The sequence below is a fragment of the Callithrix jacchus genome, chromosome 2 (genome assembly GCF_049354715.1).
Source record: "Callithrix jacchus isolate 240 chromosome 2, calJac240_pri, whole genome shotgun sequence".
NCBI lineage: Eukaryota > Metazoa > Chordata > Mammalia > Primates > Cebidae > Callithrix > Callithrix jacchus.
This window is the reverse complement of record NC_133503.1, coordinates 16,859,738-16,877,448: the sequence shown is the minus strand read 5'-3', so window position 1 is coordinate 16,877,448 and position 17,711 is coordinate 16,859,738. Positions and strand designations below refer to the sequence as shown.

The following is a 17,711-nucleotide window of genomic DNA, read 5'->3' as shown; positions in this document are numbered from 1 at the left end:
CCAGTTCTCTTGCTAAGTAAGAGTACTCAGGTGAGTGTGGGGCAGGTGAGTGTCTTTCATGACTGATATTTAGAACACTGTGGCAGTATGTTCCTTAGAAGCCAGATCACATGTTTAAAAACAGAAAAATGCATTAAAAACTATCTGCTGTTTAGTTAGGTCTAATCTGTGAGTAGGCTAAAATGAAGGCAGGTCTACCTGCTAAATTCTCTTGAAAAGAACTTAAACCCAATTCAAGTCACAAAACAAATGCGTTTTAAGTTTTATTAAATAGAAAACATTGGCTGGCTGGGTACAGTGGCTCATGCCTGTAATCCTAGCACTTTGGGAGGCCAAGGCATGTGAATCACTTGAGGTGAGGAATTTGAGACCAGCCTGACCAACATGGCAAAATCCTGTCTCTATTAAAAATATAAAAATTAGCTGGGTGTGGTGGTGCACACTTGTAATCCCAGCTACTTGAGAGGTTGAGGCAGGAGAACTGCTTAAGCCCAGGACATTTAAGCCGCAGCTGCAGTGAGCCGAGACCGTGTCACTGCACTCTAGCCTGGGTAACAGAGTGAGACTCCATCTCAAAAAACATTGTCAAGGAGAGGATATTTAGATAAAATGAATTTAGTACTGTTACCTAAACATGTCACCTTAGTAGTACTTATGTTCATGATTTTAGTTACTCAGGAACTATGAAGACACTACTCAAGGTTCTAGGTTCTCTCTCTCTCTATACATATATATATGTTTTCCACCACGCCTGGTTAATATATATATATATATTTTTTTTTTTTGAGAGAGTCTCACTCTGTTGCTCAGCCCGGAGTGCAGAGGCTCCATCTCAGCTCACTGCAACCTTCACCTCCATGGTTCAAGAGATTTTCCCACCAGTCTCCTGAGTAGCAGGCATTATAGGCATGCACCACCACACCGAGCTAATTTTTATATTTTTAGTAGAAACAGGGTTTCACCATGTTGGCCAGACAGGTCTTGAACTCCTGACCTTGTGATCCACCTGCCATGGCCTCCCAAAGTGCTGGGATTATAGGTATGACCCACTGTACTGTACTTGGTCTTTTTCTTTTTTTGAGACTCACTGCAACCTCCACCTCCTAGAGGTTCAAGCGATTCTCATGCTTCAGACTCCCAAGTAGCTGGGATCACAGGCATGTGCCAACACACCACCACGCCTGGCTAATTTTTGTATTTTTAGTAGCAATGAGGTTTCATGTTGAACAGGCTGGTCTTGAACTCCTGACCTCAAGTGATCCACCTGCCTCAGCCTCCCAAAGTGTTGGGATTACAAGTGTGAGCTACTGCACCTGGCCAGACTCAAGGTTCTGATGAAAAACTTTTCAACTGGAAAAGCTATGTGCCCAAACACAACTGCAATCTTCTATGGCACAAAATCTGTAAGAGCACCCCTGAGACTGAGGTGTGGCTTTATTCTGTGGCACTCTAGTTGCCTGGGGTTGGCTGACTTTCCCTGGGAAGCTGCTCAGTCTGCAACGTGAGAGAGAAGAGGCTGTAAAGAATCAAGGATATGGTCTTTTCGCAAAGGCTTGGAAAAAGGGTTTATTTGCTTGCTCATCCAATCTGTGTGGCAGTGACATGAAATAATAATGGGTATGGAGGGAGAAGAAAAGGCTCTCCGAAAATGGACAGAGGAATACATAAAACATACCTGCAACTCAATATTGCTGAAATGTTCAAACAGCTATTCAATTTTGCACAAATGTCTATTCAAGTCCTTTGCTTCTGCATTTGTAAGAACAGTACTGGATAGGGCCAGAATAAAGTGCTATTATGGGATGTGATAACTACCTACCCAGTAATATAAAAGTGAAAAATGGAACTAGGGAAACATCATGGTTGATTCCTTCAGAGGAAAGGTGGTTTGGCAACTAGATTCTCAGCCAGGCAGGAAACACAGCCCTGCAGGATGTGCTCCTGGGGAAGGACAGGAAAAGAATCCTGAGCTGTGACTGTGGCTGTTGACCTTGCGCTCACACAGGAAGGCTCAGGGCCTCCTCTACACAGCTGGCGACAGCCTGTACTCCTGTAGTTATCTGTGCTCACCACCAGCCAGTGTGTGGTAACTCCTCTCTGGGAGCCAGCCGTATTCAGATGGTGGCACGTTCCATGCTCTTCAGATCTCAGCCCCTCCCCTTTGTGTGAGGATGCATGTGTTTATGTATGCTTTCGTTGTGGTAAAGTGCACATAAAATTGACCTTCTAAACCATTCTAATGTATGTAATTCAGGGATATATTGAGTATTCACAATGTCATACAACCAACATACTCTCTAGTTCCAGGAGACTTTCAAAACTCCAAAAGGAAACCCTGTACCCACGAAGCAGGTATTCCACATGCCTCCCCACTCCTGCAGCCACAACCTGCTTTTTGGCTCTATAGATTGCCATTCTGTAGCTGGGCAAATACCCATATGCCTCTGGGTATTTCATAGGAATGGAAATCATATATCCGCCTTTTGTGCCTGGCTTCTTTCACTTAGCATGTTGTTTTCCAGGTTCACCTGTGTTGTAGCATGTATCAGTACTTCATTCCTTTTCATGGTTGGGTAATATTTCAATTGTATGAAAGTATCACATTTGTTTATTAATCACTTGATGTACGTTTGGGTTATTTTCACTTTTTGGTTACTGTGAATTGTGCTAAAATGAACATGCTTGCACAAGTTTTGTATGAATACCTGTTTTCACTTATGTTGGGTGTGTACCTGAGAGTGCAACTGCTGGGTCATACAGTAATTCTGTGTTTAACTTATTGGGGAAAGCCAAACTGTTAACTATGGTGGCTGTACTATTTTATATTCCCACCTCAATGTATGCTGGTGTCATTTTTTCTATATTCCTGTTAACACCTGTTATTTCCATTGTTTTGATTATACCCATCCTAATAGGTGAGTAGTGGTATCTTACTGTAGTTTTGATTTGCATTTCCCTAATGACTAATGATGCTCAGCATGCTTTCATGTGCTTGTTGGTTATTTGTACATGTTGGAGAAATGTCAATTTACAACGTTTGCCCCCCTTTTTTTTTTTTAAAGAGTCTCACTATGTCGTCCAGCTCACTGCAACCTCTGCCTCCTGGGCTCAAGTAAATTCCCATCTCAGCCTTCTGAGTAGCTGGGAATATAGGCTCACGTCATCATGCCCAGCTAATTTTTAAATTTTTTGCAGAGACTGGGTTTCACCAGGTTGTCTAGGCTGATCTTAAGCTCCTGGGCTTAAGTTATCTGTTTGACCTTGGCCTCTCATAAGTGTTGGGATTACATGTGTGAGGCACTGTTGAGGCATTGTGCCTGGCTGTTTGCCTCTTTTCTTTCCTTTTTTTTTTTTTTTTTTTTAAGACAGAGTCTCAGTCCGTTGCCCAGGCTAGAGTGTGGTGGTGTGATCTTGGATCACTGCAACCTCTACCTCCCCAGTTTGAGTGATTCTCCTGTCTCAGCCTCCCGAGTAGCTGGGATTATAAGCAACTGCCACCATGCCCAGCTAATTTTTGTATTTTTAGTAGAGATGGGGTTTTATCATGTTGGTCAGGCTGGTTTCCATCTTCTTACCTTGTGATCTGCCCGCCTTGGCCTCCCAAAGTGCTGGGATTACAGGTGTGAGCTACCATGCCTGGCCCCCCCTTTTTTTTTTTGGAGATGGAGTCTCACACTGTCGCCTAAACTGGAGTACAGCAGCATGATCTTGGCTGACTGTAACCTCCGCCTCCCAGGTTCAATTATTCTCCTGCCTCAGCTTCCTGAGTAGCAGGATTACAGGTGCATGCCACTGTGCCTGGCTAATTTTTGTATTTTTTGTAGAGATAGGGTTTTACCATATTGCCCAGGCTGGTCTCGAACTCCTGATCTTGTGATCCACTCGGCTCAGCCTCTCAAAGTGCTGGGATTACAGGCGTGAGCCACTACGCCTGGCCTGTTGGCCTATTTTCTGATTGGGCTGTTCTCCTTTCTAGATTTTCTATGTGTCTTTGGCTTTGAACAGAAGTTTGACTCTGATGTGTCGTGGTGTGGACTTCTTTGAGTTCATCCTACTTGGAGTTCCTTCAGCTTCTTGGACTTATAGATTCTTGTTCTTCATCAGATTTGGGAAGTTTTCAGCCATTATTTGTTCTATATTCTTTCTGTTCATTTTCCTCTCTGCTCTCCTTTGGGCTTCCCCTTAAGATGAATATTGGTGTATCTGATGATGTTCTACAGGTCACTTAGGCTCTATTCACTTTTCTTCATTCTTTTTTCCTTCTGCTTTCTCCAACTGCATAATTTCAATAGCCTTATCTTCAAGATCTCTGATTCTTCTGCTTGCTCAAATCTGCTACTGAATTCTTCTTGTGAATTTTTCATCTCAGTTACTATAATTTTGGGGTCGAGTATTTCTGTTGGCTTCTTTTCCTAATTTCTATCGATACTCTCTACTTGTTCATACACTGTGCTCCTGGTTTCCTTTAGTTCTTTGCCCATGGTTTCCCTTGGCTTTTTTGAGCATACTTAAGACAACTGATTGAAAGCATTTGTCTAGTATGCCCAATGTGTCCTCAGAGATGATTTCTATCAACTACTTTTTTCCCTATGAATGGGCCATACTTTCCTGTTTGCCTTGTAAATTATTGTTCAAAACTGGATATTTTGAATATTATACTATGAGAAGAGTCTAGAAATCAGGTTTCTTTTTGTGTGATTTGTGATTGTTTAGTGACTTTTTTAAAAGTTATTTTTGTAAATTAGCCAGGCATGGTGATTGCATGCTTGTAATCCCAGCTACTCAGGAGACTGAGATGAGAATTGCTTGAGGCTGGAGGCAAAGGTTGCAGTGAGCCAAGATCTCATCACTGCCACTGCACTCCAGCCTAGTCAACGGAGCAAGACTCCACCTCAAACAAACAGACAGACAAAACCACAAAAAAGCAGGGGTGCCAGGTGCAGTAGCTCATGCCTGTAATCCCAGCACTTTGGGAGGCCAAGGAGGGCGGATCATGAGGTCCAGAGATGGAGTTAGCCAGGATGGTCTCAATCTCTACCCATCTCTATTAAAAACACAAAAAATTAGCTGGGCATGGTGGTGTGTGCTCATAGTCTCAGCTACTCAGGAGGCTGAGGCAGAATTGCTTGAACCCGGAGGCAGAGGTTACAATGAGCCTAGATCACACCACTGTACTCCAGCCTGGCGACAGAGCAAGACTCCATCTCAAAAAAAAAAAGGTTATTTTTGTAAAGACTATTCTTTGTATGTGGTCACTGAAGTCTTTGTTCTATTAGCTTAGTGATCAATGCTAGAAGAAAAAGAAGATGAAAGAACCATCCTGATCTGTATAGTTGGGGTACTCTGAGTCAACTCAGCCAGGTCATTTGTAACTTTCTTAGTTTTTTACTTCCTGTTAACACAGAAACTAAAGCTCAGTTTGAGGTGAAAGCCAGGGTCTTTGGGTTTTTCTGAGCATGTGCTGAACCCTAGACATGTTCGTAGTCTTCTAGATCTATCTGTGGATTGCCCCTGTATTACTCATTACCTCGGGCAGCTGCAGCTGGTATATGCATTTAAATATTTTCAATGAAATCCACTGGGAGGCTGTTTCCCCCGGAGGAAGTTGTGAAAGGTGAAAAAAAAGGAGAAAAAGTTGCCTCTGGCAGTTTTTGCCAGGTCAGTTGTTGCTTTGGTGGGAGGTATGAGTTTTTGGAGTTCCGTAAGGAACTGTTATTTTATTATGATGTCACTCCCTTAAGTGAGTGTATTTTTTGAGAAGAACTCAAGTTTGGTAAATAATGTAGCTGACTTGCTATGTCCACATCTGAAATCTTCAATTTTTTTTGAAAAATGGTCTTGCTTTGTTGTCCAGGCTAAAGTACAGTTACATAATCACAGCTCACTGCAGCCTCGAACTCTTGGCTTCAAGAGATCCTCCTGCCTCAGCCTCCCTAGGACTATAGGAATGTGTCACCATGCCTGGCTAATTTTTAGATTTTCTGTAGAGAGAGGGTCTCACTTTGTTGACAAGGCTGATCTTGAACTCCTGGGCTCAAGCGATCCTTCCACCTTGGCCTCCCAAAGTACTGGGGTTACAGGTGTGGCAGTCATTCATTTTCCAATACTTACTTAATCTCTCCCATTCCTGGTTCTTAGGGTTAGCTGGTGTAGTTTTATCACTCATACTAGAAGCCTGAGAATCATTCTATACTCCTTCCACTCTTACTTTCCGTATCTACCAGCCATCAAGACATGTTAATTTTACATCTTAAATATTTTTCTTTTTCTTTCTTTCTTTTTTTTTTGAGATGGAGTTTTGCTCCCATTGCCCAGCCCAGACTGTAGTGCAATGGTGCAATCTTGGCTCATGGCAATCTCTGCCTCCTGGATTCAAGGGATTCTCCTGCCTCAGCCTCCCAAGTAGCTGGGATAGGCATGTGCCACCAACACTTGGCTAATTTTGTATTTTTAGTAGAGATGGGATTTCTCCATGTTGGCCAGGCTGGTCTCGAACTCTCGACCTCAGGTGATTCCCCCACCTTGGCCTCCCAAAGTGCTGGGACTACAAGCGTGAGCCATCGTGCCGAGCCACATCTTAAATATTTCTTAAATTTATCGCCTCTTCTCCATTTACAATACTACAAACCTAATTTGGAACCCTATGATAGGCTTAGACTACTGTAATAGCCTTCTAAATTTTCTCCTTAATTCAGGTCTTGCTTTCTTTAAAGCTACTTGCCATGGAGCCACCAAAATCATGTAACTTAGTGAATGGCCGTGCCATTCATTTGCTTAGAAGTATTTCGTGGTGGGCCACCCAGACACTGTACAGCTCTGGATGTTTTCTATTGTGAGATGCACAGAGCCACCTGTAAAATGTTCTCATCAAAAACATTTGAGTGTGAACCTAATCAAGCCTTTAGATCTAAATTTTTTTTCTTTTTTTTCCTGCTTAGGTTTAATAGATCTAAATTTTAATTTATAGAAGATGTAGGGGACAGAAGAACAAGCTAAATGATACCACGAGAAACCAGCCAAATCTAGAACACATTCTACAGGCCAGTTATCCTTTTTTTTTCAGTGAGTGAATGGCATAACACAAAGTGTGTTGGCAGAGAGAGAGTATCCTCACTTAAGAGAAATAATTATCAAAGTTATGAATCTTGTTTGGATCTTGACCTTAACAAACGAACTGCAGTATACACATAAAACTAATTTGAGACAATTAAGGGAACTGTTCAGTTAATACAAGATATCAGACACTTAACATTTCAATGTTAGTTTTGTTAGTGGTGATAAAGTTAAGTGCCATATAGGAAAAAAACGTTTTTATGGGTAAAATAACATGCTGTCAGGGATTTGGATTTGCTTGAAAATACTACAGCAGTTTAAAAACAAGAAAGAAATGGACGCCGGGTGTGGTAGCTCACGCCTGTAATCCCAGCGCTTTGGGAGGCCAAGGTGGGTGGATAATCTGAGGTCAGGAGTTTGAGTCCGGACTGGCTGGTCCATCATGGTCAACATGGTGATACCCTGCCTCTACTAAAAGTCCAAAAATTAGCCGGACATGGTGGTGGGTGCCTGTAATCCCAGTTACATGGGAGGCTGAGGCAGGAGAATTGCTTGCACATGGGAGGTAGAGGTTGCAGTGACCCGAGGCACTCCAGCCTGGGTGACAGAGGTAGACTCTAAAAGAGAGAGAGAGAGATTGATTGGGAGGGAGGATCACTCCAGCTTGCAAGGTCAAGGCTGAGGTGAGCTGTGACTCTGTCACTGCACACCAGCCTGGATGACAGCGTAAGACCCTGTTACAAGGTGGGGAAAAAAAGTTTTGAAATTGGCAGAATTCTATGGCTCTTTGGTCTCAGTGGGGCTATATGATAAGAAAAGGCAAGCAGAAGCCCCTGGAGCACCCTGTCTCTAAAAATACCCCCAGATTCCAGAGGGCATCTTTGAGATTGGCACCACCATCAAAGACTTCTAAGATGCAGAGGTGATGATTCTCTCACATCTCTTTTTACTTCTCATTTGGCTCGTACAGAATAACGGCTCTTGGAGGACAGTGTACTACTCTAAGCCTCAAAAGGTGCTGACTAAATGCAGCAGCGGTTCCAGATGTCATTTCTCACCAGAACAAACAAACAGTCCCTGGAAACTGGTATGTTGTGATTGATTTGGAAAATGCTTTTACTCTCCATTCAATAATCAGAGAACACCAGCAGCTAGTGAGGACCTTGATTATCTGTCAACCAATAGGATAACATACTGTTCTACTATTTGAAGGACATGCAGATAGAACCTGGTGAACAGAAAGTAGCAGGGATAGTAGGATGTATTAATATGCTACATAAATGCCAGAAAGTGAGAGAGAAATCCCTTGAATGTAGGAATGTGTAATCTCTATAGAATTCTGGCGGTTGGAGAGAGATCCAAGATGGCCGATCACTAGCAGCTCAGGCTTGTAACTCCCAGTGAAAGTGCAGAGAACGAGGGGACACCACACTTTCAGACGAATTTTGTTGCTCATGGACCAGGAGATTCCCAGCGAAGGAGCCACACAGGTCGCCAGCGCGACTCTTGTGACCAGCGTGGCGGTTCTCGGTGCAGAGTAAATGGGACTGGGTCCCCTTTCGGTCGACGTTTGGAGCTCTGCGAAGGCAGAGTCACCCATTCAGCTGATTGAAGAAGGGATTCAGGAGGGAAGCCAGACCAGAGACTCCCGGGCAGAAAAGCACCAAGAATCTTGATGCTGCTGTTTTTGCAGTGGGTTGCTCAGATTTAGGTGCTGGGAATTAACAAGTTGGATGTCTACTCAGAGACCTAATTTGAAAGTTGGTAATTACAAAGACGACAGGTGGATAAATTTACAATGATGGGAATAAACCAGCGTAAAAAGGCTGAGAATACTCAAAATCAGAATGCCTCTCCCTCTACAGAGAATCACAGTTCCTCATCAACAAGGGAACAAGGCCTGATGGAGAATGAGTGCATTCCATTAACAGAAGTAGGCTTCAGAAGGTAGATAATAAGAAACTTCTGTGAGTTAAAAGAACATGTTCTAGCCTAATGTAAAGAAACTAAGAACCTTGAAAAAAGGTTTGACAAAATCCTAACGAGAATAGACAATTTAGAGAGGAATATAAGTGAATTAATGGAACTGAAGAATACGAGAACGCTGCGAAGTAGGCACAGGTTTAAACACTTGAATTGATCAAGCAGAAGGATATCAAGAGGTCGAAGACCAACTTAATGAAATGAAACAAGAAGACAAGATTAGAGAAGAAAAAGTAAAAAAGAATGAGCAAAGTCTCCAAGAAATATGGGACTATGTGAAAAGACCTAATTTACGTTTGATAGGTGTACCTGAATGTTATGAAGAGAATGAATCCAAGCTGGAAAATATTCTTCAGGATATTATTCAAGAAAACTTTCCTAACCTAGTAAGGCAGGACAATACAGAGTATCATTTTTGGAATCAACATCTATCACATCTGAATGCTTTGCTCTTATCCACTTACTGCTGATCTAAAAGGCTGCCAGGTTTAAACAGGACCCAGTGGTGGGCCACGTGTGGAAAACCAAGATGCTGAGTGGAACTGGTAGCAGGAACCAACAGGAGAATCAGAATGAAGGCTATGCTTTGTAAGTGATTCTCCTTCCAATAAACATCTCACAGCCTGCTACTGAGTCCTGGAGTAGTCCAGATGCCTGACTACAGGGCTGCATTCCTTCCTGGAGGCCTGAGGAGAGAGTATGTTTGCTGCTCATTTGAGTTGTTTGCAGAAATCAGTTGAGGTTGTAGGACCAGGGTTTCTATTTTCTTGGTGGCTGTCAGCTGAGAGTTGTTCCTAATTTCTATAGGCTGCCTCAATCCTTGGCTCATGGCCCACTTTATCCACCTCCAAAGCCAGCAACAGAAGGTCAATCCTTCTCACGCTTGTCTGACTCTTTGCTCTATACTAAAGGCTCTCCGATTTTAAGGATTCATAATTAGATTGGGTCTACTCAGATAATCCAGATAACCTCTCTGTCTCGAGGTCCTACAACCAAGGGCAAGTTACAGGGGCCTCATCTGTAAGATGAAGAGGACACCCATACCCACCTGTACTGCATACTTGGGAGACTGCTTATTACCTCAAATTGCCATTGCTCACTTCATTTTCTGAGGACCAAACCCCTCCCATATCCTTCATATTTAAATTGGACATAGTTACCCAACTACAGGCTACATATGGTGCTTGCCTTGCCTATATGACAGTTTAGACCAATGGGGTATAAGCAAAAGTGAGATATATATAATTCCTGCATCACTTACAACATCAAGAAAAGCCGCTTCCCTAGCAACTTGTCTATTTCCCACTTCCTTTGGATTTGAGTGTAAATGTGGCCACAGTCTAGTTATAATCATGCAGATGAGAACACCACCTTCAGGGAAGGGTGAAGCAGTTAGATGATCTCTCTTTTTTTTTCTTTTTTTGAGACAGTCTCACTTTGTCTCCCAGGCTAGAGTGCAGTGGCACAATCTCAGCTCACTGCAGCCTTGACCTCCCAGGTTCGAGTGATTCTCCCACCTTGGCCCTCCAAGTAGCTGGAACTACAAGTGTGTGCCCACCACTCCTGGATAACATTTTTTTTTTTTGTAGAGATGAGGTTTTGCCACGTTGTCCAGGCTGGTCTCAAACTCGTGAGCTCAAGTGATCTGCCTGCCTTGGCCTCCCAAAATGCCAGGATTACAGGCATGAGCTACCACACCAGGCTGTGAGACAATCTCTGAATAACCTAAGGAGACAGATATGCACTCTCAGCTGCGTAGCAAGGCTAGACTGTCATGAGAGAGAGAGAAAGAGATTTCAGTATTACTTCAATCATTGCATGTTTCCTTTTTTTTTTTGAGATGGAATTTCACTCTTCTTGTCCATGCTGGAGTGCAGTGGTGCGATCTGGGCTCACTACAACCTCCACCTCCGGGGTTCAAGCAATTCTCCTGCCTCAGCCTCCTGGGTAGCTGGGACTACGGGCACACGCCACCAGACCCAGCTAATTTTTTTGTATTTTTTTTTTAAGTAGAGACAGGGTTTCAACATGTTGGCCAGGATGGTCTCGATCTCTTAACCTCATGATCTGCCCTGTCTCGGCCTCCCAAAGTGCTGGGATTACAGGTGTGAGCCACTGCACCTGGTCTGCATTTTAATAAGTGTGTATGTGTAATGTGCTAAGCCACATAGAGAGTACTATAAAGTAACAGTTATTATTATTACAAATGTATCATTTTGTATTCTGGAGATGGGCAACTCTACTTGCCTTAAGCCAACAGTATCCATTAACACAGACATAAGCAACACTAGTGCAGTCTAAGCAACGAAAACATGTCACTTGCTTATTTAAACAGTAGGAAAAAAGGGGACTATCATTTATTGAATTCACATGTGCCAAGCATTTATATGTTAATTTGTCTTCCAAAATAACGCCATGAGGCTGCAGAGATAAGGAAACAGAGGCTTAGGGGTTAGGTCACTTCCCCAAGATCACTCTAGATTTGGGTGGCTCGAGCGTGTTCTTCCTACAACACTATGTCCTCTCTGCCAAAAGGCAGGTTAATGGGGAAGTTGAGAATCAGCCCATGGCCCCTCTGAATTCTGTTACTCACATAGAGGTACGGTACTTGATGTCATCTTTTTCAGCCAGCTCTTCACAGGTGAGGCCATTATGTTCTTTCCAGAGTCCCTGACACTTCCTACAGGTTTCCTGGGGATAAAGGACAGACACAAAAACAACTCCTGGTGAGTGTACACCACAGAAGTTCCTGTTCAACAAAAGGGATGTGAAATGAGCTTTACTTGGCTTGAATTCTCAGAGGATGCCTCTCCTTTTCAGGGGGGATATTTCTGAAGACATCTTTTAATAGAAGAGGTAAGTTGGGTGGTTCGCCTGTAATACCAGCACTTTGGGAGGCTGAGGGAGGCCAGGAGTTTGAGATCAGCCTGGGAAACAGTAAGATCCTGTCCCTTAAAAAAAAATTAAAGAGTGGGGAGAGGAGGAGGGAGGTAAGAATCATTAGAAGGAAGCAGAAGGAAAAATTTATCTCCCTAGATAAAAAAAAAAGTGTTGCTCCCATCACTTAATTTGCATAAGGCTTTCTAAAATGCTCTGGGCCACCTGAAAAAAACCAAAGGAGACAGATCTTGGGTAATCTTGGGTTTTTAAAATACAGCAGCACAAGCTGCTTGGCAGGGCCTGGCTGGATCTTGTTAATTTCTGCAAAATCCTTGTGCCCATACTCTGGTGTCCAAAACACGCTTCTGTTGGACTGAAGAATGACCTAGTTCCGTTCACCAGGGGCTCCTAAGAAAGACTTTCCTCTGCTGACCATCACTCATCAGCATGGATGTCACCCTTAAAAGTTTCACTTCATATATAAACATGCATGTTAAATAATCACCATCTTTATTCTAGGATCCTTCATAGTTTATAAAATGGTTTCATATGTACCAGAAAGGATCTCACATCAATAAGAATAAAAAAATTATTAATCCAATGATCGCAGACATAAGAGGAAATTATAACCCTAACAAGTTATAGTGAAGGAAAACATAGTGTTGTCGGTTTTAAGTGGGGTAGGGGGGGACTTGACCTAGACTGGGGAGACAGTGAAGGCTTGAGGAAGTGAAGCCTGGATCCAAAAGACAAGTCAACAATAACTAGATGGGGCAGTGAAAAGAGATCAGCACTCCAGACAAAGGACAACAAGAGAAGACTCTGGCAAACAAAGTCGGGCACGTTTAGTTCCTGTGGCTGAACTGCAGACAGTGAGAACGGCCCTGGAGGCTTGCAAGCACCAGACCAGGCAAAGACTTGAGGAGCGTGATGAATAGTTTGCTCTTTATTCTATGAGTATTTGAAAGCCACCAAAAGGTGCCAAGTACGGAAGTAGTATGATATGTCTTAAAAAAAATTCAGGGTGGAAAACATCAGAGGGAGGCAAGAGTGAATGTGCAAAAAGCAGGAGCTAGTAAAGCCACTCAGGAGAGAGGCCAAGAGGCCCAGACCAGGGTAATGGTGGGCAAGGACAGGAAGAAAAGGTGACTGACTTGAGAGAAAGAAAGGAAGTAAGACTGGTGGGTGTGGAGATGAGCCGCTGCACCTGGCCCTTTTGCATGTTCTGAATTTTGTACTATATGGTGTACTATCTAATAAAAAAATTAAAAAGGATGAAAAATGGAATAGACTGCTGAGGGAGCTGCGAACCTGACCCTTCTGGTAGGATGTTGTATAAAGGCTCAATCAGGCTGGGCATGGTGGCTCATGCCTATAATCCCACACTTTGGGAGGCGAAGGCAAGCAAATCACTTGAAGTCAGAAGTTTGAGACCAGCCTGGCCAACATGGCAAAACCCCATCTCTATTAAAAATACAAAAATTAGCTGGGCGTAGTGGCTGGTGCCATAATCCCAGCTACTTGGGAGGCTGAGGCAGGAGAATCGTTTGAACTTGGGAGGTGGAGGTTGCAGTGGGTAGAGATCGTACCATTGCATTTCAGCCTGAGTGACAGAGCTAGACTCTGTCTCAAAAATAAAATAATCATTAAAAAAAAAAAAAAAAAAAGCCTCAATCAATGGGCTGGGATGAGTGAGGCAGAGAGAAGCTGATGGAACATACTTCATTTAAATGTCACTGTTTCTTAGGGATGCGGATGTGCTCTGGTCCCCCACCTACATCCCATTCAGTAAACAAAGGTGACATTACTAATGTGCCTATTACCCATCAAAACATATAGCAGCACAAACTCATTTTTATAAGACCTTGTGCCTGACTATTGTAGGAAGCTGGAGGATAAACAACAGCTGGAGAATAGATGAGCTGGTGTTTGGATCCTAACCTTGAAAACAATGCCAACCCAGCCCCTCCAGGAGTTAACAGCTTGAAAACAGTACATGGCATTTAGATAGTTTTAGCATTCCTGACAATTCTGTTATTAATTCATGAGTCTTCTTCATAAGGAAAGAAACCCCACTTCTGAGGTGAGGCACAGGCCCACAGGGGCAAAAGGAGCTGGCCAAGCTGGAGCCACGTGTGTGTGAGAGCCACTGTAAGGTCCTCTGCTCACTCTCTCTATCACAGTGCTTCTTCTGTAGGTGAATGTGTGGGTTTTCAGCCAGGGCACTTCTTACTGAAGGGCCTGAGGGCCTCAGAGAACCTACCTGAAATGTCTTTTGAAAATATTTATGTAGCTAGATATGAAACCCATAATTAAAATAAGGCAAGCCAACAGCAGGCTGGGGGAGTTGAAGATTCAGAGCTCTCTCTGTGTAGTGTCTTTAAAATGTACCCTCTTTTCTAAACAGTGTACATTTCACTAAATTGTAATTCTCTACCCTCAGGCACAGCTAGGCTTTGCTCCTAAACTCAACACATGCTTACATATATTAAGAGGAAATGCTCTTGAATGTTTTTAGAATGTTTTTCTTTTCTTTTCTTTTTTGTTTTTGAGACAGGTCTTACTCTGTCACCCAGGCTGTAGCGAGATCTTGGCTCACTACAACCTCTGCTTCCTGGGCTCAGGTGATCTCCCACCTCGGCCTCCTGAGTAGCTGGGACTACCGGTGTCTGTAGTCCCAGCACTTTGGGAGGCCGAGGTGGGTAGATCACCTGAGGGTGAGTTGGAGACCAGCCTGGGCAACATGGTGAAACCTCTTCTCTACTAAAAATACAAAAATCAGCCAGGTATGGTGGTGCATGCCTGTAATCCCCACTACTTGGGAATCTGAGACAGGAGAATTGCTTGAATCCAAGAGGCGGAGGTTGCAGTGAGCCGAGATTGTGCCACTGCACTCCAGCCTGGGTGACACAGCAAGATTTAGTCTCAAACAAAAAAAAAACCAAAGTGCTGGGATTACAGGCGTGAGCCACTGAGCCCAGCCTCTTGCATGTTTCTTTAACATGATAACCACATTCTTCAATCTGTGGTTTACAAGAAAGCCCCAAAGGACCATTTTGGAAGGCAAAGTACACTTTGGCAAGTAACCTCAAAACATGAAGAATAGCGTACCGTGGCTATCAAGTGGGACCACACTTTCTATCACCTTGTGCCTTTCTCATCAAGGGGAAACTGCGGAGTTCACCACCATCCCAAATACAAGGCAGGCAGCTCTTGCCTTCTCAGTAGAAAAGGAACACATGTGCCGGGTAGTCTGTTAACAAGCAGCCACCAAGCCACGTTCTTCATGTCATCACCAAGGTTGCTGGTTAAGTTTACAATGCCCTTTCATCCTCAAAATACATCAAGGGGTTTTGATTATTCATGAGGTCTTCTTAACTGTGCAATATAAAGAAAACACTTTAGGCCAGGCATGGTGGCTCACGCCTGTAATTCCAGCACTTTGGGAGGCCAAAATGGGTGGATCACGAGGTCAGATCAAGACCATCCTGGCCAACATGGTGATATCGTGTCTCTACTAAAAATGCAAAAAAATTAGCTGGGTGTGATGGCGCCCACCTGTAATCTCAGCTACTCTGGAGGCTGAAGCAGGAGAATCACTTGAACCCAGGAGGTGGAGATTGCAGTGAGCCAAGATCACATCACTGTACTCCAGCCTGGCAATAGAGTGAGACTCCATTTAAAATAAATAAAAAAAAAAAAAAAAAAAAAAAAAAAAAAAAAAAAAAAAAGAGCTTTCTGCACTACCTGCCGAGGGCTCCAAACAGCGTTGTTCTGGATTCCTGTCATAACTTAAAGGGAAACTTTCACAATGTCGGGAGCCCTTGATGTCCTGCAAATGAAGGAGGAGGATGTCCTTAAGTTCCTGGCAGCAGGAACCCATTTAGGTGGCACCAACCTTGACTTCCAGATGGAACAGTATATCTATAAAAGGAAAAGTGATGGCGTCTACATCATAAATCTGAATAGGACCTGGGAGAAGCTTCTCCTGGCAGCTCGTGCCATTGTTGCCATTGAAAACCCTGCTGATGTCATTGTTATATCCTCTAGGAATACTGGTCAGAGGGCCGTGCTGAAGTTTGCTGCTGCCACTGGAGCCACTCCAATTACTAGCCGCTTTACTCCTGGAACCTTCATCAACCAGATCCAGGCAGCCTTCCGGGAGCCATGGCTGCTTGTGATTACCGACCCAAGGGCTGACCACCAGCCTCTCTCAGAGGCGTCTTATGTTAACCTACCTACCATTGCTCTGTGTAACAGAGATTCTCCTCTGCGCTATGTGGACATTGCCATCCCATGCAACAACAAGGGAGCTCACTCAGTGGGTTTGATGTTGTGGATGCTGGCTCAGGCAGTTTCGCGCATGCGTGGCACCATTTCCGTGAACACCCGTGGGAGGTCATGCCTGATCTCTACTTCTACAGAGATCCTGAAGAGATTGAAAAAGAAGAGCAGACTGCTGCTGAAAAGGCTGTGACCAAGGAGGAATTTCAGGGCGAATGGACTGCTCTGGCTCCTGAGTTCACTGCTACTCAGCCTGAGGTTGCTGACTGGTCTGAAGGCATACAGGTGCCCTCTGTGCCTATCCAGCAGTTCCCTACTGAAGACTGGAGTGCCCAGCCTGCCACAGAGGGCTAGTCTGCAGCTCCCACTGCTCAGGCCACTGAATGGTCTTAAGCTGTTCTTGTGTAGCCTCTTACACAACATATAAGATTCATGGAAAATAAACATCGAATTTCTAAAAAATAAAATAAAATAAAAATAAAAATAAAACACTTCGTTCTTCCTTTATCCATTTTCTGCTGCCTAAATAATGATTAATGAATAGAGTAGAAGATTAAATTCAATTCTAGACGACCCTATCAGGGAGTTGAAATTTCTTCACGTAGCTTTCTTAAAAACCAGTAGACAAATGTATCCAGCCATCACCTCCTCCAAGCCCAGCAAGTGACAATAAATCTTGAAACCTTTGGGTCTGTTGGCAAATAATCCGAAAGAAGGTCTGAGCCCATAGCCCCAAGTCACCAGGTTCTGCTTTCGTTTCCTTGCCTTCCTTACAAACAGGAAGGTGTCTTTCCCAATGCATGCTAGATTTCAGTTGCTGACTTCCATCCAGCCTTGTCTCAGAAGCAGAACACAGTACAAACTGCTCCCTTACTTCTGAATGGTTCCTCCAGTGAAACCTGTTAACTCACTCTCTAGGGGAGAGAAGTCACTGACATGCCACAGGGCATAAGAAGGCTGTGAACAACCCAGAAGTAGCTTCAGAAATTTCAGCTCTCTGTTCAGTCACCTCAAAAAATGGTGAGACTCTTCATCCCCAGCACTCTTCAGGTAAAAGGCGGCACCTGACTGTTCACAAATGCTTAGTCAGGGACCATAGGACTGTGGGCTTCCAGGCCATCTGTGTCTTCCAGTTGTCAAAGATAATGGTCCTCCCCAACCCTAGGCCCAAATGACATACAAAAGGTCCAGAAAGACCGATTTTAAGATGGAACCCCTTAAATCTCAGGAGTTTACACTGGAACCCCTGCCAATCAATAAAGTTCAGCAAAATAAAAGCTCAAGGCAGATTCAGTGGACTTTCTTTCCTTTCACTAAGGGAATCCAAGAACCTCTATTTTTTCTAGGTCAAGAATGCACTTATCAGTCAAATAAGGCTTGGTCCTTGCCCTCAGGGAGCTCATTCTACTGAGGGAGTTACATATTGGAGCAAATCAAGTACAGCACAATGGAGTTCAGTACACACAGACACACACACGCACACACACACACAGTGGGGGAGAACACATGTG

General features: G+C 43.7%; 1 protein-coding gene and 1 long non-coding RNA gene across 10 annotated transcripts in view; one reads left to right on the top strand and one right to left on the bottom strand.

Moving 5' to 3' along the window:
• Nucleotides 1-17,711, bottom strand: part of LOC100405928 (E3 ubiquitin-protein ligase RNF216) — a 157,052-nt gene that overhangs the window by 25,395 nt on the left and 113,946 nt on the right. For 8 of the 9 annotated variants that reach the window (XM_078357873.1, XM_078357883.1, XM_078357898.1 and 5 more), the window contains one exon: nt 11,630-11,727. In XM_078357873.1, coding sequence (XP_078213999.1) covers nt 11,630-11,727 — 98 coding nt within the window. Of the gene's footprint in view, nt 1-11,629; nt 11,728-16,207; nt 16,346-17,711 lie in introns of those variants that run through there. The other variant, XM_078357906.1, reaches the window with a different exon arrangement.
• On the top strand, nt 11,621-16,689 carry LOC108589311 (uncharacterized). Its single transcript, XR_004740057.2, has 2 exons — nt 11,621-11,892; nt 15,967-16,689. It is a non-coding gene; the product is annotated as an uncharacterized LOC108589311 (long non-coding RNA).